The 27863-nt window shown below is 43.2% G+C and overlaps 1 protein-coding gene across 3 annotated transcripts in view; it reads right to left on the reverse strand.

The window, feature by feature from the left end:
- SLC39A10 (solute carrier family 39 member 10) overlaps positions 1–27863 on the reverse strand; it is a 269902-nt gene that overhangs the window by 120695 nt on the left and 121344 nt on the right. For all 3 annotated transcript variants that reach the window (XM_069225865.1, XM_069225864.1, XM_069225866.1), the window contains 2 exons: positions 20828–20997; positions 8794–8997 (listed from right to left, as the gene is read on the reverse strand). In XM_069225865.1, coding sequence (XP_069081966.1) covers positions 8794–8997; positions 20828–20997 — 374 coding nt within the window. The remainder of the gene's footprint in view (positions 1–8793; positions 8998–20827; positions 20998–27863) is intronic.

Consider the following 27863-nt stretch of genomic DNA (forward strand, 5'->3'; position numbering starts at 1 on the left):
ACGCAAATCGTGAAGTGGTAGCCAAAGAATTGAACAGACCCACAATGCTAATTCCAACTTTCTCCCAAGGGCTCCCATGGACCTGTGGGCAATTCAATAGGACACAACGGTGGAGTCCTAACTTGCATAGAATTATGACAACTTAAGCATATGACTCACTCCTAAACCACTTGATCGATCTCCTAATCCACTGAAGGCCACCAATTTGACAATTGTATACATCCCTTAGTCATGGCAGCACCCAAAGGGCCAATATGAACATCTATTATGATAGCATTCCTTATGGTAATGTGGGCACAAACTTGTATTGTGGTACTGAAAAATTCTGGACCCGTGTTATAAACATCGTCGTATCACAACGATTTTGGTATCAGCAGACCGAGAATTATTAGAATAGTATGCACAAGCATTGTATTCATATTCAGGTGACGAAATCACCTGAATATCAGAGTTTCCGTCCTGAAACTCTGAGGTTCCATTTAAACGACAGCCATTTTGTGATTGCCCTCACATAGGCCAATGACTAATGCCGAAAACGAGTCTGAAGGACACGTACATCTTTGCTGACTCCTCTGTGACCTGGGCAAGCTGACTCCACTGCCTGAAGCCAAACCTGTTCGGCCAGTTTTGTTTCCCAGTGGCCGAATGAGATTAGTATCAAGGCACAACACATCATAAAACCTTTTCATCACACACAAACCATGCCTAATCTTACACACACCTGTCCCTGTTTCTTTCTTTATGACTTGCTTTACAAGGAGGAGGTGCCTTTTTATATTGGGGGTCCGTCGATATCTGATGAAAGTACTGAGCCTTGCCGGGTAATTGATTGAGGGCTGGACAAACTGAAATATGGCTTGTCATCATAACCCTGCTATTTCTTTGTAGTGAAAATATGTGAATGGTCAACTGTAAAATAAGGAATGTATGCCTAAAGCATAATATTTTGAATAAAAGAGAAGGTTAGCTTTGCCAGGGGAGCAGTCTCCTGAGAATATACACTGTGTTGTACTTCTAGGATACCTGTTACTGGCTGCAGCCAATCAACAAGATCTTTGACTTCACCAAGAAGACTCTGTGTTTCTGTAGTCTGAAACAGGAAGGACTCGAAGTCTTAGGGTGTGTTCCCTGGCACCACAGGGTTCTGAAAAACCCAGTACTTCAGTATGCTCTTAACAACAACCCCTGTCAAATCATCAGTAACTTTGACAAATGTGCTGAGATCAAAATCAAGATTCCTTTCCCTTTCCCTTTGCCTGCCTGACTCTACTGTACATACTTCATTACCACATTCAAAGTTACATTTTCTTTAAGGGCTTTGCGCCAGTCCAGCTCTGTAAAGGCACCCAACTGGGGTAAGTCCACAGCTACCACTATACAATCTTTCATATCTTCTTCACAGCCCATTTCTTGACGCTGTTCTACAATATCAGATGAGCGTGAAAGGTAGTCAGCAGATCCATTTTTCCCACCTGGAATAAACTCAGGTACAAAATCAAATTACAATGGTTTTGATAACCTGGCAATGGGAGGAGTAAAACTCCTAACATTCTTTCCACTTAAAATATAAACTAATGGTTTGTGATTAATCTGTGTCACAAAACGTACTCCCCACACATAGTTCTGAACTTTCATCACTGCCCACCAGCAAGCTAACAGTACTTTGTCAATTACAAAAATACTGCTTTTCAGCACTAGCCAACACTGGGGTTGCATTTGCAATATGCATATGCAATGGTAGGAACCTGAGAATCTCTCATCTGACTAAGGACTGCACTCAACCCAGCGTTATTTGCATCTATTGTCATAATGCACTGTAGCTCAAGGTTGTAATTCTTCAAAACCTTAGCAGACGTCAATTGCTCCTTTACCCATTAAAAAAAAAATTGACACTCTGTGGTCCATTCAAGTGCAACACCACTTTTTTGGATACAGGACAAAGGTCTCAGTTTCACTGCATAACCTTGTATAAATCTTGAATACAATTCACAGAAGCCAAGAAATTACTTTAACCTTACTTTGTCCACAGGGGGTTTGGTCTGCTTGATACTCTCAACCAAGCAGGGTTTAGGTTCAACCTTAACTTGTTACTAAATGTCCCAAATATTCTACCCTGTCTGTGAGAAAATCACATTTGTCCCTTCTGAGTACCACCCCTTGTGCATGGAATCTTTTCAAAACGTCATCTAAAATTGTGTCTGTCCATGGCATGAATCAACAATTCAGCTTGAAAAATTAAAATGCCTTGTATTCCCTTATGCATGTTAGAATTGACTCAGTGGAAAACCGAGGCTGTCAAGGCTAACCCAAACGGCATGAGGGAGTACTGAAATGTCCCAAACGGGGAAACAAAAGCAGTCAAATGTCTTAGGATCTAGCTCAATTGGATAGTAAGCGGACGCTTGATCACGTTTTGTAAAAACAAAAAAACAAAAAAAACGTTGCTTCTTTCAACCCCGCTAGTAACTCACAAATGCTGGGTAATGGGTGCAAATCTATTCTGATCTCTGTGTTGAGACAACGAAGGTCACCACAAACCCTTAACTCCCCATTATGCTTACGAGCAACCACCAAAGGGGACAGTCACATTGAGGAGTCAATAAGTTCAATTATGCCCCTCCTACACAGCATTTCCAACTATTTTTCAAGATCCTTTCATATGCTAAAGGAGCACATTTCTAAGCTTATGTTTAACTTGACTTGCCCCTTCCTTCACAAGGATTATGTGTCCCTAGTACATTTGGGAATACATGAGGGTTTCTGTTCATGATCCTTCCCAGGTGATCATCATCTCTAATGGCCAACACGTATTCTTTAGTGTCTGGTTTAAGGATCATGCCAAAAAGACCTTGGTGAAACTAACCCAAGATGTTAAGTCTCTTATGGGATATATATATATATATATATATATATATATATATATATATATATATATATATATATATATATATATATATATATATATATATATATATATATATAGTACCTGCAATCCTACAACCTTTAAACTTGAGAATATCATCAATGTATCCACACAAATCAATACTTTATCGTTCATATGACACAGCTTTACTATCAGGAGCGATTAATGGTCTGTTGGACAAAACCTTGTCATATAACTGTTGTGTAATCATAGTTATTCGTGCACAGGAATCTACCAGTAAACTCAAAACCTTATAACCCACTATGACTTCTACATACGGAGCAAAACAAAGTGGGGTCACACGTTTTTATATCTTCACTTTTGACCAAAGGAACCATCTCTCTCAAATCCCACCCAATACTTTTTTCATCTTTGACAACATTCTCATCAGTAACAGAATTAACTGACGTTGAAGCTCGGGATTGAGATTTCTGAACTTGGCAAACTTTCGTAAAATGACTACATTTGTAACATTGCCTGCAAATTACATTCTTTGCTGGGCATTGCCTCCCACCTTCGACGTGCAACCGATTCCCAGAACGAAAACACACATCTTGAGGTGAGAAAAAGGAATTCAGTTTGTCTACAAATTTAATGTCTCTCTGCATTTTGGTGAAGTTAGTATTAACTGCTGCCAGGAGCTCAAAACCCTGCCTTCCTAATTCTTTGGAAGATATCTCGGAAGTTTCAATGCTTTTAGCTTTTATGATTGTAAAATCTAGCACAGGATTCCCACGGACAGAGGCTTCTGTTTAATCATTTTGTCACTCCAGTGACCTATGAAATGATCTCTTACCAGTTGATCTGAAAAATCTTTGAACTGACAGTCGGCTCCTAACCTCCTTAACACTGTTATATAAGTGTCTACATCCTCGCCAGCATGCTGAACTCTTTTGAAGAGCTTGTGCATCACAACCACTAAACTTTGAACCTCAAACCTGACCTGTAGACTTTTTTTCATAATCTACTGATATTAATCTGGCTCCTTGTCTCCTACAGCATCTTCTAAAACTGGTACATTTTTTAGAGCAGCCCTGCCTTTAAAACCCAAAGAGTGCAGTAAAAGATCTTTTTTTTTTGTTCTGGGCAAAAACATAGAGCCCCTATTCAACCAGGTACATTTCAAAAGTGTCAAAGCATTGCTTCCATGCCAAAGGCGGATTACCCTGTCTATGTAAAAAAAAAAACATGAGACGGTGGATTAACAGCTTGCATACTCTATTGTGACCACATCAATAAAAGAAAGATGGCCTTGCAAAAAGGCTGCTGTACCCCTGCGCAATTCACCAAATATGGTCCTTAAAGACACAGTGCAAACAGTTTTAATATCTAAAATAAGGTTCGTTAATCTTATAAAGTTAGTTTGGGTGGATACTCAAGATCAGTACTTGTTGTGGACATCAGCGTATAAACATAACATCTATGGATCCCAAACAGTGTTCACAAAGGCAGTGCACCTCCGCGTATGCACTTAAAAAACAGTGGATATTGCTGTGCATTTCAGCATACGCACATAACATTTATGGATCAAAAATATTCTTCACACAGACTGTATGCACTTAATACACAACGATGAGATATTGAACACAACAATGCATACTGAAGCAATCCAAATAGCTGTTTGTGTCACAAAGGTAACTGCTGGGCATGTCAGCGATATGGAAGAGAAATGCACGCTCCTCCGACTCACCCCTCTGTCAAGGATACTGACTGATGTGAACTTAAGCAATGCTGAGCTGAGACGCACCTCGTTTTTTCGACCTATGTTTCAAGTAAGGATACAGATCAAGTTGTCATGAAAAGAAGCTGTGCGTGTCAGCGCTGTAGCTTTACCGTAACCAGTGTCCGTAGTACTGTTATAGATATACACAAGACTAGAGCGCAATATTGCAATGCGCACACTAGTTTTTCTTACGACTTCCTTAAACACGATTAAACCTTGTGTCGTAATTAAATATGGCCACTTCACGTTTTTTTACATTCCCGTATCGACGTGAATGATCATGAGTGAAAGCACAGTATAGTCTTTTTTTTCATGTTGTGATGTGTGTCACGCACGTGCTTCTCTGACAAAGGGACGCAGGTGCGTTGAAATACAACACATTTCAAAAGACTGTATGTGGTTCAATGAAAGACTGCTACGAGTCTGTGTCACCCAACAAAAAATATATTTCCTAGACTTAACGGTCATCCATAAATATCACATGCATCTTCTGGGTGTCACCTCAAACGCTGACAGTATCTATCCAAATTAAAATGACAATGCCTTATTCTCGTCAACTGCAATAAGCCACTTGAGGGTTCGTGTACGCAGCTCGCGTGTACGCAGCAAGCGAGTGGCTTGTCGCCAAAAAGGATGTTGTGCCTTCCCCACAGTGGAGATCAAAGGCAACTTCAAAATTACATTTATAAAGCCCTTTGTTCAGATAAGCTGCTGGTGGCACACAGGTAAAAGGTCAACTGAACAAATTAAAATCATATTCCACAGGGAACCTTTGCACATCAATGCCCAGGTTCCACAAACCCATGCTGACGACTCTTCATTCTGAACCCTACGCTGTCCATGTTAACTCTGCTCTGAGTGGAAAGCCTTTACTTGTGTGCGAAATGTGCGCTACTGTTAGGCAACCGCTGTAACCCACTGGAGCCAAGGGCTGGTCAGTTACTCTGCACTTTGGGCCCCTGTGGCCTTAGAAAGCTCCTGTGGATAAGGTGTTGGCTAGTGGGAGTTGGAGAGCTGGGTCATCTTCTGCAGTCTACAAGTGGTTGCCAAGCTGGATTAAGATGTTTTTGTCCTTCAGGTAGAAGGCTTCACTGAGGCTCAGTGGTGCTGGAAGAGGGGTCCTTATTTATAGTGCTCAAATAAGAGCAGCCCACCAGATGGTCAAATCCCCAAGGTGATTAGAGTCTAGTACTGTAGGGTGAAGTCAGTTCTCACAAAGTCAGTGGTTCTCTGACAAAGCTATATGGTTATACTCATCAAAAGCTCCTAGGATGTAGCTGTCCCTTCTTCAATGTCCTCCAGGATTGCCGGGCTCTCCAGGACTGCTGGGCTCTCCCTGCTGCAATGATTCCATTTTATGAGTGCCCTGACCAAGCTATGGATCACAGGCTGCAATGTATGAAACGTGCATCCCACAACCCCACCACAGTCTGTCAGTACTCTCTAAGCGTAGCTGTGATCCTGCGTTCTTGCCTCCTCCAAGTGCTGGGGAAGACTGAGAACTAAGGCAGAAAGAATGTTTGGGCAGTCTTCTGTGTGAGGGCTCTCGGCAAGCTGCCAAATCAGGCACATCTCCTTTGGCAACACTTGAGTCTCTTTCACTGGCCTTCGAATACCTATCTTGTTACCCCAAAGTGATATTAAAGGCCTGAGTCACTGATGTCAGCTTCAGAGCCTGCTAGGCACAGTGATATTTTTATGGTATATCAGAGGCATTAGGTGGTCAAGCTCCTTCGCCCAGGAGATAGTCAGATTCCAGCACATTAACTGGCCAATTTGATGACTCTTGGTTCAATGCAACTTCATTGTTCATGTTATTTAACTTTAACTCCATTTTAACTTAGGCTTCATTTTTCGATTTTTTTTAATGAATGTACTATAAAAAATATATCAATAAAGTTGAAAGAAATGTGACATTTCTGCAAAGGGTTTACAGTATGGAGTATGTGTTTTTAGTGTATCGTGCGTGCCTTTGTATCACATAGATTGAACAAGTACTGGGTGTGTGTATCACATGGAATGCCCCTATCATACGTTGTGGAGTCTTTGTATTCTTCATGTGTGTTGACCATATGCAGCAGCAGGAGCGCATTTCATTCTGAGTCTACATAGAGTTAGCATTCAGGGGTGTGTGCGCATGTTTATGGAATAAGGAGGGTATGCCCGATTTAAGATGTAAGTGGTTTTAGACGTAAGTGGATGTTAGAAACGCATGATTTTAGCTTTGTATGTAACTTACATTTTTTTTTACTTATTGCATTTTGTGCTTGCTTGTATGGTTGTAATTAACCGAATAAAGCTGTTTTTTACTTTGACTTTTGAGTATGCCCAAAATGTGTTAGGAGTGTGTGTGTGTGTGTGACTGAGGAGTGGAGTGAGGAAAGTGTGTTAACAGTCTGAGTGTACATGGAATTATGAGTATGTATGTTTTGTGTATCAGATGTTGTGGCGTATATCACATCTCTGTTGTCTGTGTATATCAGCATGAGTGCATATAGTAAGAGTGTGTTTTATAAATGTGTCAGGGCCTGCTATCTTTTCAGACTATGTAGATAGAGCCTCTGAGGCCTGGTGTCAAATGAAAGGAGAACGCATAATTGTTATGCGATTCTTGTAAAGCGAACAATTGCTACTTGTAGAGAGCACTCAGGCGCTAAACCTATGCCTGAGAAATAGCCAGCATGCGTTTCATTACTGAATATTATTCACTGATACATCCAAAAAGCAGCGAAACACATCCTTTGCCTCTCGAACCCTCTGGAACAAATGCTTGATGTTTTTATTGCACAAAATGCTCACGTAAGTGATTAGGTAAATTTTTTATTAGTTGGCAATCAATCAGGCTCGAGTGGACCTTAATGGCACAATATAACAAGGGTGCACCTCAGCTGATTCATAGCCCTCCAATTTATTTAATCTCACTTATACGGGTAAAGTTATCTACTCGGCTCTCGCTGAAACTGCAAACAATAGCAAAATATGTTATTATTTACAGATAATATTATTTTGCTAGCCAAACTTAAACTTGCTCCTTCACCTTAGATTCAGCATAAAGGACGCACGAATGGTTTGAACCCAAAAGTATGAATTCTCGGCCACGTGTTAGACCCTTACATTTGGTAAAACTGCTTGACCCCGAGGCATGAATACGCCCTCCAAAGCCTGCAAATTCTGATCAAGAGACTGTCATGCCTTCCTGAGAATAGCAGTGTCTCCACAAGTATCTGTTTGGAATTACTGCTCTAAATTTCATGAGAACCAAGTAGGCCCCAAAATTAATGTATCAAGAAAAACTGAAGGTTTGGGGGAGCAGTCACTTAAAACAAGTCTACATGAGAATTGTAGTTTATTTGCGCCCAGCACTTTCTCATTTTTAGTCTTTCTCTAATTGGTTGTTTCATAAATCGTAGGCAACGGTGTAAACGCAAACATAAGATACGTTTTTAATGCTTAAGGGATGTTTCTACGCAACCAGAAACGTTCTGCTAGGTTAGACAATGTTGGAGCCACGCGAAGAAAAGCAGTGTCCAACGCAGAATACCTAAACTCCATATTGTTCTTCCAAAGGATGCACAATGGCAGAGCGCTACACTTTAACACAAGAGACCCAAATGCAAAATCGTTTGAAGACGATAATCCAGTACAAGTGAATAGTATGCCTTTTATGGAATCAGTAGGTGTAGGACACATCATTTATAAGAGTCATTTATAGTCAAGCACATAGTGTACAGCTTTTAAGGGCACCTCCGTGGTTTGTACATATAATCAGTGCTTAATTTGTGCTTTTTTCTGGTGCTGAGCACCGCACTTACTTTTGAGGGCCGGGGCTTATTCTTCTGCCTCAAGCATTTGCTGCGAGGAAAAGACACATATGGGAAAGACGGATGAAGGGAAATACGAAAATGCGTCACAAAGGGAGAATGTAGAAAGCTGCAAGAGTGAGCTGAAGGGAGTGGCTTCATATGGATTGAAGAAGCCCAAACTGGCTTCAGGATTACGCTGCTTGAGTATTCCATGTTCACACATTTAATTGAAGCAGCCGCGCGTTTGGGGAGGTCTTTGGACACCGGCACCTTTTTATTTACAAATTAAGCACTGCATATAATATATAGAATAGGGCCTTGGAGTGTAAGGATGAGACACATACCTTCCTTTCTTTGTAGTGCTTAAACATCCGCAGACAGTGCTCAACGATGAAAAGGAGATAAATGCCTGCGAGGGCAACAAGCCCTTTCATTACTGGATCATACATTTCTAAAAAGCTCTCCTCTTCAGTTCCATGTCCATTGGAGTGTTCAGTATTGGGACTGTGTCCAGACCCGTCCTCGCTGTGGTCGTGACCTCCGATGGACTGTTAATAAAGCAGAAAAGTAGGAACACAAAATGTAAGTATCAGTGTATTGAGAAAATAATTCTCAACTCCTGCAAAAGAATGTGAGGCTGTTTAAGTTGTGGGGGGGGTTGGGGGGGAATAAGGTATGGGTGGAAATGATATACGCAATTATTTTCCCTGTCAACTTGTTTTCTATACTTCTGCCTTTTGTCACGGGGAGCAATAAAAGACTCTAATTTTTCACACTGGAGAAACTTAAAACTTTAGGATGTCCTCACCTCACAAATCATTTTTTTTTTGTAGGAAACGGATTATGTGATCAGAATGAGTTTTGCAGCCTGTATGGGTCATGGAAAGGAGTCACAATGTAAGACGCTCCATACGGTTCTTACTGCTTGAACTTGTGTCCCCGTAACCCCAACAAACACATCCCTTCCCATGTGCATGAAGACCGGCACTGAGGCAGGTAACAGTAGCGTCTAACTGGGTTTCCTTGTCAGAGCTGACCAAAGGTGTGGAGTTCCTGAGTGAGTCTCCCACTGGAAGCATTCATTCCTTTTAAAAATATGTACTAAATGGAAAATGGCCACACAACGGGGAGCATGTTATTATTACTCAGGTGTCGACATTGCAGGTCTTCAGGAGGATGGACGGCAGAGTAGACACTGCGGGGGTCAACCTCACAAACTGCCAGTCACCACTTTGGTCAAATTACTTATCTCACCGAGCCATCCCTCCACTCTGCTAAAAATAGGTTTAAAACTTGAGGAAAAGGACAACAGGCAGGGCTGATGATTAAAAATAACACTTCTATGTTAAAGCTGCCACCGCACTTTCATCACCTATTATCAAAGGTGCTTCGGGCACAGGGACTCAAACACCACCCTTGAAAGAAAACTAATGTTAAATCCAAGTTACATTAAAAAAAGTAATTGAGAGTCTCATCAGCAAAACTGCAGACAAAGGTTGGAAGGTATGCACAAACATCTTTTGGTGGATCAATTATTTTTCCATCTACTCCAATGGAGACAATTTTGCATTGCACTCTGAAATAGAAATCCCGAGGGCAACCTTTTTAATATTCTAAATGGGTGGATACTAACAGTTCTTTCTGTGTTGATATTAGAATTGAATACACTTTCCTCCGTTTGACTGTAAAATGATAACATTTAAAAGACACAACTATTTCAACAAGTAAAAGGTTAATCTTTGGAAATAAATTGTTTTAAACTCTCATTTGAAGCGCTTTCTTCATAGGACACAAGTGATGTTGAAATTTCTGTGTCCACAGTTAACCTGATATTTTTTAAATGGTCCAAGATTGTTGGGTATTTTTTTAATAAGAAATGTCATCTGCGAGGGTACCTTGAGGTCTATCTCCGGATATATGTGCTTACAAAGAATAATGACTCAACAAGTTGTTAACTCATCGAGTGAGTCACATCGCTGTCACACATCCACTTTTGTTATTGCTCAACACTCCTCCTTTTGTTCTTTTTCATTCTGTTTTTACCTGCATGTGTTTTTATTTCTTGTTTTTGTTATCTCTCCCCTTCTTGCACCAAAGTAAGAGTTTGAGGGGACCTAGCTGGTAAGCACCAGAACCTGGCATCATATATGTTTCTAATAAACAAAAGGAGCCATTGGAAACTGGCTACATTGTACTGGCACCTCTGCTTTGCCTTTTTCATATTTATGTTCTGCAGGTGGTTTCTGTAATACATTTCTGATGTCAACCATTTATAATTTTCCTTCTTGACTTGTGTAAGACCCACAAAGAAGATCACTCCATTCAACCTGGTTAGAGTACACGATGTCGAGGAGCAGGAACAATACTCACCTGGCTGCCTGAAGAACAAACTATTCAAAAATGAACTAACAGAAACGAAGTTGCAACAGCTCTGGTGGCTCTTTCTGTTTACTATTCATGAAAGTCTGCATAATTCGACCAAGTTATCCCAGTCCTTGATCTTACAAAATTCAAACCTGATAGATGGAAGGATAAATGTATCGTTCAGAATGTTCCTGCTGTCGAAATCGCCACTGGTCACAACATGCAATTCCATGACACTTTATTATTTGCAAATTATCCTCGATTCAATTTCATTAGTGTCCATTCAATCATCTTCAGTCGTTATATTTAATTATCTACTTTTTAACCTCAATAAGTGGAAGCATTATAAATAATAATCTTATGTGCATCATTCAGCAATAGTTTTTTTAAAAATTCAATGCAGTTCTGACGTCCTGATAACTCTGTCGGGCTTATGTTTGTGTATTCCTATATTACACAGAAAATTCACTCTGTCCTAAAACAACATTTTACCGCATCTGATTATAAATTAAATGTATTAGTTCCCCTAAATTAAGAGACATTAGTAACCTGGTAATTGTCATAACTGTGGATCTTCAATGTTCCCTTTACAAGCGGATCCGACTATGAATGTTTATATACATAAGCAATAAAATATATATAAAAAAATAAATAAATCACCATATACACAAATAATCCTTATTATTAAAAGAAATGTTTGCTTCCGCTGGTTTAGTCAAAAATTAAGGTCGTTAGGAAGTCTGTTGCCATTCACTTTCGAATCATAACCAATCATACTTTATGCTCCGCCTTGAGCTCGGATTCCTCTTAAAACCTGGAACCTCCTTGGCGACTAAAAGGGGTATGCATAGATCAAAACGCAGACATGGACGTGGAGATATGGGGGCCAATGTTAGATTTGATAAAAGAGAGATGGGGGACGCAAGTCCACATTTTTCGGGGACACTGGAAAGTTTCTACCAGAACAGCAGTACATTGAGGGGGTGGGTTTGGGAAGGCCAAGCGCCACTAACAATGAGAGGGCCGGAGGCTGCCTCTCCCACCCCTCGTCCCCCTAGACAAGGAGGGAAGGGAATAGCTGGAGGCAACCACAATTGATGCTTGCAACTGAAAAGAGTTTTGTCCTACATCCATGTCTATGAACCAGAAAAACGAACCTGATTCTCCTTACCCCCTATAATGTTTTTCTGACCCTGTATGACGCTGAGCTGACGTTTAAAGCTGCTTCTTGTACTAAATGTAAAATAACAAGGTTTAACAAAAAAACCCTAAACTTCCTCACCTACATTTATGGTATTCAATGTATTTGTTTAGTGTCATTCTACACAGCTGATGGCTTATTCAGAGTATTTCTTTACATGAATTGACTGTTTCGTATTCTACCTCGTTTCCTCATTTTTGTAACACCTCAAACCGCTTGTGATATTCACCATTTTCGTTTGGTTACATGCTCTTTCTATTATTTCAATACCTATCTGAAAAGGAGCTTTGACATCTATTACGGAGTTCACCTTTTTCAAAAACTGAAAACACTTGTTTCTTAAACAAAAACAAAGTACACGGTTTTTCCACTTTATTGATTCCAATGAGATGAAAGGCATCCAAATGTTTTCCCGTAAATTCTACTTTAAAATAAGATTTCAGTTTTCCACTGTGGAAGCTGCGGAACGTGATTAGTTATAAGGAACCGTATTGTGTCAAATAGAACCTTTTGTTCTTGGAAGTGCATAGCTACTTAGGATACATTATTCATTTGATTTTTCAATTCATTATCATGCCTAGATAAATGTATTTTTCTAGCCACCTCTCGTGTAGAATAAGTGACAAAGGCATTTAATAGCATATATAATGTAGTTACTCTCACGCATAAATATGGTTAGTCCTAAAATCGTACAGTAACTCCCTTTATGCCATTGTTGTATTGTTACGTAATGCAGATTTCCGCACCATCACCCTGTCCTGGCAGGGGGCAGGTGTGAATCTAGGCACACCTAAGGCCTAGTGGGACTACTCAAAAAGCTAAGGGTCTCATTAAGAGTTTGGTGGTCTTGAGACCACCAAACTTGCTGTGGCGGTCGGGCCGCCGCAGTCCTGAAGGTCCGACTGCCAGATTATGATCCTGGAGGTCGGACCGACATGAGACCTCTGCCTCTTCCAGGATTGGGGATCCCAAAGGGTTGGCGGCGTTTGAAGTCGTGGTCAGCCACAGCAGTGCTGAGTTCGGCACCACTGTGCTGATCACGACTTCCCTTTCTGCCAGCCTTTTCATGGCGGTTGGCGGAAAAGCAGTGCTGGGGTCCCCCGTCAGCATCCACAGAATGTGCACTGTCTGCAAAGCAGACCGGCGCATTCCGAGGGTGCTGAATGCGCAGCAATGTTTTCACCGTGCTGACCAATGGAAACATCGTATGTCAGTTTCCGCCAGTGGAAACAAGCACCCAACTCGTAATAGGGCCCTAAGCCTTTAACTTCTTGCGAAATATTCAAGAAATGAGGAAGTGCCTCTGATGTGTAGCACCAGAATGTTCCATGCTTTAGGAGTGATAACGGATAAGGCTTGACATTGTATATGGTTTTCTGTATGTGTGGGATTTGTGCAAGTAGGAGTATGGATGAGCGGAGGTGGCGGTAAAGTTTGTGAAAGCAGATGCAACTGTTGAGGTATGCTGGGCCTGTGTTATGTAGTCTAATGAAAGTGTGGGTGAGAAGTTTGAATTGGGTTCCTTAGTGAATGGGGGAGCCAATGGAGCTTCTTCAGTTGTGGTGTGATGTGAGTGCAGCATGGGACGTTGAGAAGGATTTTGGCCACCAAGTTCTGAATGGTTTGCCGCCTTCTGGTGAGTTTTTGTTGATCCTGGCATAGAGGGTGTTTCTGTTATCCAGACTGCTTATGACTAGGGCGTGGGTGGCAGTTTTCCGGGTGCTTTTTGGGACCCATTTGAAAATCTTGCACCACATCTTCAGGGTATGGAAGCATGAGGCGGTAAAGGCATTGGCTTGGGCGGTCATGTCAAGTCTGCTTTTGATGATGATCCCTAGGCTCTTGTTGTGGGTGGTGGGGGATGGTGTCAGTCCTAGCTCTGTTGCCCACCAGGAGAGTCCCACAGTCGTGTGTTCTTCCGAAGATCACAATTTTGGTCTTTTTAGTGTTCAGTTTCAGGAAGCTGGTTTTCATCTAGTAGGTCATTTCATCAGCTTAGGAGAGGATACTGAGATGACTAAAGCAGATGATGCTGGCTAGAGGGATCATACATACTTTGAAGAGGGTTGGGGTCAGAGAGGACACTTGCAGAACTCTGCAGATGCGGTTGCGGGCATCGGAGGTGTACAGTGCCAAGCTGAGTGAATGGTCTCTCTAGTCAGGATGGATCAGAACCATTGGAACATGTGACCTTTGATTCCGATGTTGTGTAGACACAGAGCGCGGATGAGGTAGGAGACTTTGTCAAATGCTGCGGAGAAGTCCAGGAGGATGAGTGAGGAGGAGAAGGAGAATGAGTGTCTCCTTGGTCCAGAGTCATGCAATGTCATCCGTGGCAGCAATGAAGGCAGTTTCCGTGCTGTGGTTGGGTTTGAAACCAGACTGAGTGGAGTTGAGGAATTGATTTTCATTTAAAGTATTCAGTAAATTGACTTCTGATTATTTTTTTTCTAAGACTTGGGCCAGGAATGGTAGCAGGGAGATCAGTCTGTAGTTGGTGCACACTGGAAGAGTCTGTAAATGGTTTCTTCAGCAAAGGGGGAGGGACAGCTGATGGTCTACAAGCACTTGGGAAGGCTGCGGGACAAGTGGAGGTATTCAAAATGAGTGTGAGCATGGTGCTTATTGGTTGCAGTAATCTGGAGTGGGAGTGGTAGGGGCCTGATGGGGGCTCTGAGGAGATGGGCTTCACAGTGGAGGTGGTTTCTTCTGGGGTAATAAAAGGCCTTGTGATTAGCATTTGTTTTTTGGAAAAGATCAGGAGGTGTTTGGCGGGACCTGTTGGGTCCGGTCATGGGCTAAAGTTGCTGTATACACAGTGAACTTGAATCTGAAGAACTAAGAGAGACAGTTGCAGAGGTCCTGTAAGGGGGAGATAGAGTTGGATGCAGCCAAAGGGGGGGGGAGGGTCTTCACAATGCCAAAGATTTATTTGCTTCTGTTGGTGCTGGTATCAATGTAGTAGGATGGAGCAGCATGCATGGTGGTCTGAATCATTTGGTGGTAGTGTTTTACGGCAGACTTGAACATGCTTCTGTCTGCTTTGTCCTGGCTCGTTCTCAATGTGCACTCCAGTTTTTGCAGTGGTGTTTCATCTGTCAGAGTTCCTCTGGGTACCAACTAGCCTGGGGTCTGGTTCTGGTTGTTTTGCTTAATTTCAGGGGAGTAGGGAGTCAGCACAGAAGAGGATCAGTTGGAAATGGCTTTTCTGCAGGGTCACCCCCAAACTCCTCCTCATGTTCTGACCTCATTTTTGTTGGCTTTGGGACTCTGCACTCTTAAAGGTGCATATGCTCTTTCCCTAAAACATGGTGACATTGGCTCATACCCAATTGGCTTAATTAATGTACTTATAAGTCCCTGGTCAAGTGCACTACATGTGCCCAGGGCCTGTTAATTAAATGCTACTAGTGGGTCTCAGCACTGGTTGTGCCACCCACATAAATAGCCCCCTAACCATGTCTCAGGCCTGCCATTGCAGGGCCTGTGTGTGCAGTTTCACTGCTACTTCGACTTGGAATTTAAAAGTAATTGCCAAGCATTAAACTCCCCTTTTTCTACACATAAAAGTCACCCCTAAGGAAGGCCCTAGGTAGCCCATAGGGCAGGGTGCTATGTAGGTAAAAGGCAGGACATGAACATGTGTGTTCTATATGTCCTGGTACTGTAAAACCCCTAAACTCGTTTTACACTGCTGTGAGGCCTGCTCCTTTCATAGAATAGCATTAGGGCTACCCTCATATACTTTTTTGAGTGGTAGATCCTGATCTGAAAGGAGTAGCCAGGTCATATTTAGTATGGCCAGAATGGTGATACAAAATCCTGCTTAATGGTGAAGTTGGATTTTATATTATTATTTTTTAAATGCTACTTTTGGAAAGTGAGCTTTCCTCTACACTTAAATCCTTCTATGCCTTCCAATCCACGGCTGGCTAGGTTTAGTTGACAGCTCCCTTGTGCATTCACTCAGACAAACCCCAAACACAGGATGCTCAGTCACACTTGCACACATCTGCATATTGAATGGGTCTGCCACACCTCCTACTGCGACCCTGGCAGACAGGATGGAACTGAAAGGGGACCTTGTGCACTTCTAAGCCACTCTTGGAAGTCTCCCCCACTTCAAAGGCACATTTGGGTATTTAAGCAGGGTCTCTGACCCTACCAACATACACACTTCTGAGGTTGACACTTCTACTTCACAAGACACTTCTGGACAAGATACCAGGTGAAGAATCCCTGAACCAGAACCTGCAACCTGCCAAGAAGAAATGTCTGGCTGCCCAAAGACACACCTGTCTGCTTTGCTGTAAAGGACTGCTGCCCTGTTGCCCTGCTGCCTTGCTGTCCTCTGGTTCTGCTGAGAAATGCTCTCCAAGGGCTTGGATGGAGCTTGCCTCCTGTTCCCTGAAGTATCAGGACCCAAAAGACTTCATTCCTGCAAAAGAACTCCTTGTGTGGCGAAAACCGACTCACAGCACAGCCTGCATCGCGGTAATAAAATCACCGCACGCCAAACCGGATCGACGCAGCCCGATTTCCTTAAGAGGAAAAGGAGATGCAGCGCCAGTGTTGCGACTGGAAATTTGAAGCACGGCCCACTGGATCGACGCAAAGCCGAGCCGGAACAACGCATCCAGACTTCTTGAGAGGAATGGGTGTGCGGCAGAAAATTCCACACATCGCCCACCAGATCGACGCAGCTGCTGTGACTTCGTCCTCCACGCCCAGGATTTCAATGCATCGTCCATGGGGCATCCGAAAACCCCGCAAACCTTAGAGGATCCCAGTCTACGCACCTGAAATCGACGCAAATCCTGCCCTGCGTGAAAACTCAACGACGTATATTCTGTGTGTACCGGAATAATCGACTCACAACTCCCCGTTTTCCACGCAACTCCTCCTCTGCGGTCCCTTGTGGAGAATTTGAACGCAAACCAGGTACTTTGTGCTTGAAAGTGTGCTTGCAAGAGACACTTGTTGCTTTTTAAAGACTAACGCCACTTCATATAATTTTTACAGTGATATTTCAATGTATACTTATTGAATCTTGATCGTTTTGACCTGCATCATACCAGATAAATATTAAATATTTTTCTAAACACTGTGTGGTGTATTTTTGTGGTGTTCTACTGTGTTATTGCATGATTATTTTGCACAAATACTTTACACATTGCCTTTTAAGTTAAGCCTGACTGCTCAGTCCCAAGCTACCAGGGGGTGGGCACAGGATAATTTGGATTGTGTGTGACTTTCCCTGACTAGACTGAGGGTCCTTGCTTGGACAGGGGGTAACCTGACTGCCAACCAAATACCCCATTTCTAACAGGATCCAAATGTTGACATTCTTGATAGCTTTGGGGAGGCTGCTGCTGTGTTTGGGTTAGTGGGTTTTGATAGCGGTATTCCAGACCTTCTGATGACGCTGTTCTAGTTTTGGGGCCTTGTCTGGTGGTGGTGAGTGTGCATGGGACAGGGACGGGGAGACTGAGCTTGATGAATGTGTGGTCTGTCTACAGGACCGGTGAGGGCTTGTCAACTCGGATGTTGTTGAAGTTGGTGAAAATATAGCTCAAGAGGTGTCCAGCATCGTGTGTAGGTCCCTTGATTTGTTGGGTGAGGTTCAGGCTTCCAAGGTCTTCAATGAGTACTCTTGAGTTGGGGTCGACGTGGTCTTCTGTTTAGATCTTCAGGTCGCAGAGTGGGATGTAACTGGTAGCACTGAGGGAGAGTGCTGTAACTAAGTCTGTGGTAGTGCTGTGAAGTTGGTGCACGGTCCTGGTGGTCTGTGGATAAGGATGGTGCTTAGGGTGAAGTTTGCTGTGAACTGGAGCTTGAATGATATGTGTTCCATGTTGGAGGAAGACGTGTCCGTGGATGTGGTGCAGCTGATGGTGTGCTTGTGGATATTAGAGTTTACACAGTCAGGCTTGTAAAGTCTGTCTTTCCGGGCAATCTTGTAGCTGGGGGGAATGAGGTGGATGTGGAGATATCAAGTACTGATACAAGGTTCAGCCAGGTTTTTGTGAGGAAAAGTAGGCCAAGGGCATGGTTGTGCATCAGGTCCTACATCTCTGAGGCATGTCTGGTGATTGAGTGGGTGTTGAGGACCATGCAAATGAGTGTCGAGTGCTGTGTGGGTGGTTGCAGGACTGTGTGAGAGTGTTGGGTATTGTCAGTGCATTTAGTTCTAGTTGTGGGTAAGTGCCCGAAAACTTGCAGCCAGCACAAGAGAAGACTCTTTTGGTGCTCTGTGGCACAGCGAAGCAGCGTGTGGAGCAGTGACCGATGGTTCAGTACAAAGAGAATCGCAGCATGGTAGCAGCGAAATGGTGGAGGACCAGGTTCCTAGCGATGGGCGCAGTCCAGATGCAGACAGGCTTACTTTGGCACACCAGCACTGCACCTGCTGCGTGTCCACACTGTGGAAGCCATTAACTAGGTCTTGCGAGGGGCGACGAGTGATGTCACTTCCTGTGCAGATGGATAATGCAAAATCCAGTGATGTCACTTCGTGTGGGAATGGATGATGGAAAAGCCAATGATGCTAGACCCTGTGCAGATGGATGGTGGAAATGCCCCTCTAGTGTGGCTTCTTCTTTTAAAGACAGTTTTGGCAGGAAACCAGTGAAGTCACTTCCCCTGCATAAAGATGATGGGAAACCGAGAGGTGTCTCTTCCTGTGTAGACGGGTGAAAGGAAATCCAGTGATGTCACTTCCTGTACAAATAGAAATATCTTCTCTTGCTTGGCGTCTTCTTTTAAAGACAGTTTTGGAAGTAAACCACGGATGTCACCTCCGGTGCAGATGGATGATAGGAAATCCATTTTGCACACAATGAACATAGAAAACTTCTAGTTTTATAGCCCAATGTTCAATGCTTGTTTTCCTTTCTCAATCTTTAACACTTTATCAAAACACAAAGTATTTTTTCTTTGTCCATTACTTTGCTCTTCGTCTCAAAGTTTAGATCTGTCATGATTTTGACCTCTGTGTTGTGCTTCCATCAAGCACATTAGAAAGCTATCCTCCTGCTTTAAAGCTGTTCAACTGCCATTGCTCCTCTTGGACAAATACTTGTAGGTCGACAGTAATTCTTTTTTAACTGCATCATCAGACTATATCCAGTAAGTAAGTTCCTTGGATTATTAACTTGTGAGGTCAACAAACAAGGTTCTTGTTGGTATGTTTAAAAGACTGACAGTTTGATGGAGCCATCTGGTATTGTTAATATTATATCAAAATAATTAGCCCATGGTTTAAATGTTAATTTAAAATTTGATCACATAATTTTTAGTCTGGAAACATCCAATATGTTTAACTCCTTTATTTCCCGAATTCCAAATATATAGCATATTTTTTCCCTTTTCTTCATAGAATTAATCACAAGAGTTAGGTCTATCTAGTTTCCATATATTTTTTTAAATGACTTTGAAATGAAGGACTATCGCGGTCCTTTCCCCATAGAGGAAATACTTTTCTTCAAATCTGAAATAATTATGTTAAGGTATCATATAGAGCAACAGAATCAAAAATACTTTGGGACAAATTGGGAGCTTGGCGGCCGAGCGATTCAATCACAAATATGATGGATGATGGATATCCAGTCAGCATATTACATGCGTCATAGGCAATAATGCAATTGTATGAAGGCGAATGGGATATCTATCAATATCTATGACAGAGCAATCAGTCGGTTACACTTTAAATCAGGTCCTTTGTTTGCTTTACTGTTGTCTTCATTTTAATAACAACTATTCTACAGCCTTGCTTGCTTCCTAATTGGGAATTTAGGTTTGAAGAAAATGCATGTCCAACATGAATATCATGAATGCGCTTTGCCTTACTGTTGTAAAAATCACCACAATCCTCTAGGCATTTATCAAACTGTTACTAGTTCACGATGGAACCCGAAAACAAACATTGCCAATGGCAGTAATAGCAACTTAATTCATATAATGTTGATGCTTACTGGAGAATGCTATAGAGTTATGTAAAAGACAGCTTATGATAGAAACCTCTTTATCAAGTACACTTTTGTGTTTGTGCATATCCAGCCTTCCTTCTTATCTTTTTCTTGTATTTGTTCAATCATGTCTGAATGTTGTAAAATCTGATCAACCGTCAAAGGTTGTTGTATAACCATTTTAGTGATGTCTCTTGACCCGTTATTTTAGCAACTAGGCCTGCTGCTTGTGATCTTTAGCCTAGTAACATTTTATTTTGCTTTATTTTATTCTTTTAGAATCGCCCACATTCGTGGTGATGTTTTATTTTCTTTACCTAGTTGTTCTTTCACCTAGGAAAGCATTACTTAGTATGACATTCTTTCGCTCTGTGCTTTCCTCATAACTGCAGCGAGATAGGATTGTCGGCACAAGTAGTACACTGCATCTCTAACATTCACAGAAACACATATACTTTTACGTGGGGACATTTTCTCAGAACATCAGTTGTTTTATAATAAAAATACTTCTCTGTCCCATACACGTTAGAGGGAGGTTCTAGCCAGAGGACCACGATCGCATACTGTCTGACTTCATTACAGCTGCTTGCTAAGACCACCGCTAAAAAGAAACCTAGACTGTCTTAATTGCACACGATTAGCCTGGATAACCGTGAGCTGTCAAATCTATATACTGACCACATATAGTATGTATTCTGATACTTGAAAAAAATATCTTTGAAGTGACATACAACTCCAAGAATACATTGGGCTGCTCACATAAAGTCCACATTTTGCACACATAGCGCTTACTGGCATAATAACACCTGGTAACGTCAATTAAACTATTAATTGAAAAAAACTTACATGGGGCAATAGGTGGAGCAGTGCATCGCCACTTAGCGTCCCAACCGCCAGAGCAACCAGGAAGGACAGAAGGAATCTGAAGCACCCCTGGTTTATGATAGGAATCAGAATCACACCAAGCAAGGAGAGCAGGCTGATGACCGTGATTGAAATTAGACCACAGACCCAAGCTGAGGGAGTAAAAAGAATGAGCAGAAAAATTCATCAGCAGGTTTTACTGAACAATCATAATTGCAATAAAATATTTCTTACAATTTCACAGAGGTAATGTCAAATATGGCCATCATTCTAAATGTAGATAATGATACAAAATCGATGATCTGTACTTAAGGATTACTGAAAATTACTATTTAACACTTCCACAATGCTGGGTATTGATGTAGTGTTGTGGAATACAGCATAATTGGTGTGATTTAGGCACTGCACTAACTGGCCGGCATGCCTAGTTTGATTGTGCATTAGGTCAGTAATACGCACGGTTTAAAAAAATAGGATGAGAGCACCACGCTTTTTACCTGCACCATCAAACAGTCACTTGGAAGCTGGAGGGTCTCATCCTCTTTTCGATCATATTTAATGTGGAACAATAATGCGCCTCAAGATGTGTTCCCTTTGTGAATAATGTTTACTCTACATGTTATATAAAACATTATTTCAAAATATAATTTTGATGTTTGTTTGGAGAGAATATGAGCTATACAAATTCCATACTACTAGGGGTTTCCATTTAAAACTGATATGCTAAATGGCAGATCAACTCATAACACATGGAGAAAGGAGGTGATAAAAACCTCAGACTGAGAAAGAGAACTAGAAAGACTGAAGAATGCTTCTAAGGAGCTGAGACCAAATGGCAACAACAGCAGGCAAGAGAAAAGAGAAAAGAAAAGATTAAAACCCAACGAGTTACATTCCAGACAACAAGGCCGAGCTGGATTCTACATGAGAGGCTCCCTCTGAAGTGGGATTTGCAGAGGCATAAAGTGGAATTCAAATAAGTACGAAAACAGAGCAATGCCAAACATACTACGTATAAAGTAGCTACAGATAATGAAAGTCCCCGTTTTCCCTGCTGAGGTGTGCCTAAGATAGTGTTCGCCTTGGAAGTTATTCATGCTGGCTCTTCTTTTGGGCTGTAAAGTGGTTGACTATACATTACCAGGGTCTGAAGATGGATCAGATGTGTATTTGTTTCCCACCCCCTTTTTATTTACTATATATTTCTTCTTCCTTTTTCTCCTTCTTCCTTGAACTTGCGGGACGGAAGCCGCTGTAGCCCTTTGGGTGTGTAATGATTGTAGGGATTTGAAGAGTGTATTTTTATGGAGGCAGGTGACCCATTGTGTCTCAGTGAAATCCACAATAACGTGATGAGTTTAGACTTATCATCCTGAGTTCAGACACCCATCACACAATAACTTTTAAGTCACTCAGTACCCAAGGACTGGATTCCCTGGTGGAGCATTAGACTCTCACACACCGGCTCCATATTTGGGGGTGAAGCCATTGTTATTACTCCAGGAGTCCCATCTCCTGTCATTGGATGTTAGGCATTTAAAAACCCTATACATTCCTATGCAGGTTTACACCACTGCCACATCAAATGTTAGCGGTGGTATTATATCGATCTGACCAGGTGTTCCTGCTTATACATAATTCCGTTATATAGATTCAGAGATGGAAGGGCTGTGGGGATGCAAGGCACATTTTATGGTCATCCAGACTGTAAAGTATCCATATATGGCCCAAACGAAGTTAAGGAAAGCTGATAGCTACAAGGTTTTTTTTTTTTAAATAAAGCTACCATTCCAGGAGATTGCTTGGTAATGATGGGGACTAGAAAATAACTCGTAACTCAGAGGTGGACAAGTCTACTGCTTGGTTGCATGGCATATTCCCTTACCCTTACTGATGCTGGGGTGCCAGATATGAATCTAATTGATTTGTGGTGCTCAACATATCAAGGTGAGTGATTATTCTGTTTTTTAATCGTAATGTACAGAGGTATTAGTCAAAATATTATTTTTAAGATAACAGCTACATTCTCACACTTGAGTTTGGGTGAAACCGATTCAAAGGTCTTATCCAACCATGTGCCAGTGGCATGGACTATGCAAATAGTCCCTGAATGCCAAATCATCCCATGAATATGGAGACTCAATAAAGAGACGTTGATGGAATGTAGGAAAGTCCTCCTTTTTGCACTGGTCACCCCCAAACGTTTTGGACAGGTACTGGTGGTTACTGACTCTTGGCTGTGTCCTGGGTACTGCTTACCAGTCCCAGGGCCAGTGCTCTGTGTAAAGTGGATATGCAAATTAGGCTAATTATAATTGGCAAAGTTAACCTACCTATAAGTCCCTAGTATATGGTAGGGTGTGGAGGTTTAGGGACCCCAACATGGATAGTGCCCCCATAGGTGCAACCCATAGGTGCACTGCTGAGGTGCCCAGTGTCATTCTAAAGGCAGTCCTGCCTTGCTGGCTGCTTTTAAATTAAAGTTACATGCAAATTCGACTTTGGAATTAAAAGTAGTTCCAAAGTCTTAAACTACCTTATTTTTTACATATAAGTCACCCCTAAGGTGTGCCCTATGTGCCCCTAGGGCTGAGTGCCATGTAACTATAAGCAGGGACCTTATCAAAATAGTTTTATAAGCCCTGGTGAGGTAAAACAGCCAAATTCGTTTTTCCCCTCATTATAGTGAATGGCCTCCATAGGCTCGAATGGGGAGACTTTATTTTAATTTTTAAAGTCCCCTTAAGTAACAGATACCAGACGTTTGGTATCAAATTAATTGTTATAATAAATTCCACAACTTCCAGTTGTTGGATTTAATATAACTTGTTCAGGTAAAGAGTTTTAAACTTTACCTGAAAAGTTGACAACTTCAGCCCTGCAGTGTTTTTGCTGCTGTGCTCTGATTGGCCAGCCTCTGGCAGCCTGGCCAGGCTGATTGATGAGGTGTGAAGTGGCCTGGCTCCACACAAAGAGATGTGCCTGTGGGAGGAGATCTCCCCTCAGCAGATGGGGAGGCAGGAAGGGGGAGGGCTGCCAAACTGGTCTTCAAAGGCAGAGAAGGACATTTGGAGCAACCCAGCAACACTCCCCCACATCCTGCAAACCCAGACAATTAGGTGCCCCTTTGATTAGATTAGGAGAGGGCAGGAGAGTTGTGTGTTTAGGATTTTTAGCCACACCAGTGGGTGGGCTCAGCCAGATGTAACCTCCAAAAATCACTTTCAGCCATGATGGATTTTTGAGGAATGTTGCTCCCTGGAATTGATTTTTGCCACACTTCCCAGGAAGTGGTCATCACCTGATTGGAGAACCAGGACCCCTCTGTTTTTCACCCAGGAGCAGGGATAAAACTGGCAGACCTGCACCCACACCTCAGATTGCCATCAGATTCCAACAAGGAAGAATTACAGGAGAAGAAGGACTGCCCTGCTGGACCCCTGGCCTACACCTGGCCCCTGCACTCTGAAGGACTACACCAGCTGCACACTTGGGCTTCACCACAAGAAGGACTTTGCCTGGCTTCAACTGGTTCAAGGGGGGACTCCCTGTTTGCTACAGGTGAAGACTTGCTAACCAGAGTCTCCTGCACCAACTCCTGAAGAAACCAACCAGCTGACCACCGTCCAGTGGCCAAAAAGGAGTTTGTGCCAGATGCATTCTGGGAGTTGTACCCAAGGAGCATCTCAGAGCTTCTGGAACCTTGGGATGAGCTGTGGACCCCAAAAGAACCTTAAAGGAACATCTGTAAGAAGATCCAGAAGTTTGGAGAACTTTTGGAAAACGGCTCCATAGAGGGACCGACCTGCCGTGGCAACTCTAGCCGGCTTGCCTCAACCGCGACCCGGCCGGACTTGCAGGTTCGTCCCAGTGAAGAAAATCTCCAAAAAAGAGACTAAGTCCGAATGCAGGAAGTTGACCGGGACCTCCCAGCCAGCGTATCAGAGGAGGGCTCCAAGGAAGTCGGATCAAGATCCAGGTTTGGCCCAGTCGAAGGATTTTTACCTCGAAAAAACGACTAAGTCCGAAGGTAAAAATCTCCACTGAGGGCTCCTGCGACGCGTATCCGAGGAAGAGTTCCAGGAGGTCGGATTGGACTGGCAGGTTCGTCCCGCTGAAGAAAATCTTCAGAAAAACGACTAAGTCCTAAGGTAAACTTTTAACCGAGGCCTCCCGTGGCCTGTTGCCGAGCCGGGCTCCATCGCGGTCGGCCTAAAACTTTGACTTTGACCCGGTCTAGGTGCAACCAGATGACCAGATTGGCGCTTTTTGTTTCTAGGCACTAGAAAACAATAATTCTTTAAAAATTCATATCTCCGGTTCCCCTTATCCGATTTTATCCATTTTTGTGTCATTTTAAAGATAAAAATATAATCTATTTCTATAAATTGATTTTGGATTTTTAAACTGTTTCCTGTGTTTTATTTAATTATTGTTTTGTGATATTTGAATGCTTTACACTCTGTCTCCCAAGTTAAGCCTTGTCGCTCGCTGCCAAGCTACCAAGGGTTAAGTTGGGTTTAATTTACTGAGACCTAAGTGGACCTAAGTGGAGGTTAGTGGCCTATTGCTAAGTGTAGTTACTTACCTGCCCTTACCAATAACCCATTTTTCAACATTTTTGGTGCGCAGTGGTGGGATCCTGTACTTGTGTTCAGTATCACATTACAGTTTTAAGTAAAACAAATTAAAAATCCTTTAAATTGTCCTAGTGCAAAAATTGTTTTTAATTTGGATTAATTTCAATTATTGAATTTTTGTGATTTTTCTAAATTCTGGTTTCCAATTTTTGCAAAAAAGTTTTTGTTGACACAAAACTAGGGAACCATGGAGCTTGATCTGGCTAGCCTACCCACACTGACAGTAGTCCAGCTTAGGGGGTTGTGTACTGCAAGGGGGTTGCCTGCAACCGCTTACCTCAGGAAGCATGTCCTGATTAAATCCCTGACAGCATGGGCTGAGGCCCAAGAAGTAGGCTCAGAGGAAGCTCCAGAGGAGTAAGAAGCAGGGGAGGATGCTAGCTCCAACCACTCAGGGGAGGGAGGGCATCTGAGCCTAAGTGAGGAGGAGAAAGACCGGTCCTCACTGCACACAGTCACTAGGGGCATACCCAAAGCTAGTTGGGGGAAAAGGGGTCCCTTCAGGAGGAGAGAACCTGTCCCTCAGGGAAAGAGAGCTGGAGGCCCAGCTAGCATTCATAGCTTTTGAGGCAGAGAAGCTGGCCCTAGATAAGAAAAAGTGGGCAAGGGAAGAGAAAAGGGATGGTGGCAGCGACAGAGAAACTGAGGTGTCCATGGGTGGGGGGGTTTTGCCCCAGATTATCCAAGGGGGTGGTTCCTGCCTATGTAGAGAGGGATGACATAGATAGATAAGTGGCTGGGGGCCTTTGAGAGGGCTCTCCAGATGAGGAGAGTTAAGCCTCAGTACTGGGGTTCACTTCTTTGGGAGTTGGTCCCCAACTCCGGGAGGGATAGGCTCCTAACCTTGAGGGGGGAAGAGGCAGATTCATACCCCAGTATGAGGAGATGCTTGAATAAAATTTTGGTCTGACCCCACAGCAGTATAGGCTCACGTTTAGGGACACCCAAAAGACAAGCACCCAGTCCTGGGTGGACTTTGTGGACATCTCAGTTAAAGCACTAGAGGGCTGGATACAGGGCAATAAGGTAAGTACCTTTGAGGTGCTGTACAATTTGATTATGAGAGAGCACCTTCTAACCAATTGTGTTGAAGAGAAGCTCTGCCAGTATCTAGTTGATTCTAAGTTGACAAACCCCAGAGAGCTGGGGGAGGTAGCAGATGACTGGTTAAGAACTAGGGTTAAGCAGAAACCCCCAGGGGGTGATCAGAAAAATGGACGACATGGTTCTTTTCAGGGGAAGAACCAAGGGAAAGATGATAAAAAGCCCAATGAGTCCTCACAAGAGTCCAGAAAAACTTCTCAGGGTGGGGGAGCCCCGAGCCATTCCACTTCTAAGGGGAAAAGGTATCAGGGGAAGCATTATGATCCTGTTAAAGCAGGAAAGTTTCAGGAGCTTGCTAAGGCCGGCAAGTGCTTTGAATGTCATCAACCTGGACACAAAAGTGGAGATGCTATCTGCTCCAAAAAGCCCCCCCCACTGGTGGGCAATCCCAGGGAATTGCTAGTGTAGGAATGGTGGTGGAAGTTGGCCCAGGGCTGGGATCAGGGTACACAGAGGTCACCTTAGTATCTGTGGGTGGGGTGGACATTGCAACTTTGGCCACCTTACCTCCCAGCATGGGGAGGTAGAGGCAGAGGCCTAAAGTCAATGGGACTGAGGTGGAAACTCTAAGAGATACAGGAGCCAGTGTGACAATGGTCACAGAGAAGCTGGTTTCTCCAGAACAGGTCTTACCTGGTGTCTTCCACCAAGTGACTTATGCAGATAGCAGAATCCAACTCCATCCCATGGCCATAGTGAGCCTGGAATGGGGAGGTGTGACTGGCCCTAAGAATGTAGCTGTAGCTCCTGCCCTCCCAGTAGAGTGTCTGCTGGGAAATGATCTTGAAGCATCTGAATGGTCAGAGGTGGAGAGAAGGGTCCATGCACAGAAGCTGGACCTCCCTGAATGGGATTGTGCTGTGACCAGGTCTCAGGCAGCACAACAGGGAAGTTCAGGACACTAGGACCCTGGAACAATGGGCCAAGCCTCCAAGAAGAAGGGAAAGGGCACTGGGTCTGGCTTGCCAGCCCCCACAAGTACCAAGGCTCAGGAGGAATCCAGACCTGAGGGGGAGGATCTGACCTCTGAGGGGGGGCCACTTCCCCTGCAAGATCTGCCAGACCAGGCAGAACTGCAGGGGGCAGGTGGGCCCACCAGAGAAGAGTTTTGCCAGGGATAAAGAGGGTGTCCCATTCTTGAGGGCCTAAGGCAGACTGCTGCCAGGCACGAACAAGGGGATACAAGTGGGACCCACAAGGTTTACTGGGAGGATGGAGTTCTCTACACCAAGGCAAGGGACCCCCAAACCAGGGGCAACCAGGAGAGTGGTGGC

This window comes from Pleurodeles waltl, chromosome 3_1 (assembly GCF_031143425.1).
Source record: "Pleurodeles waltl isolate 20211129_DDA chromosome 3_1, aPleWal1.hap1.20221129, whole genome shotgun sequence".
In the NCBI taxonomy this organism is placed as follows: Eukaryota; Metazoa; Chordata; class Amphibia; order Caudata; family Salamandridae; genus Pleurodeles; species Pleurodeles waltl.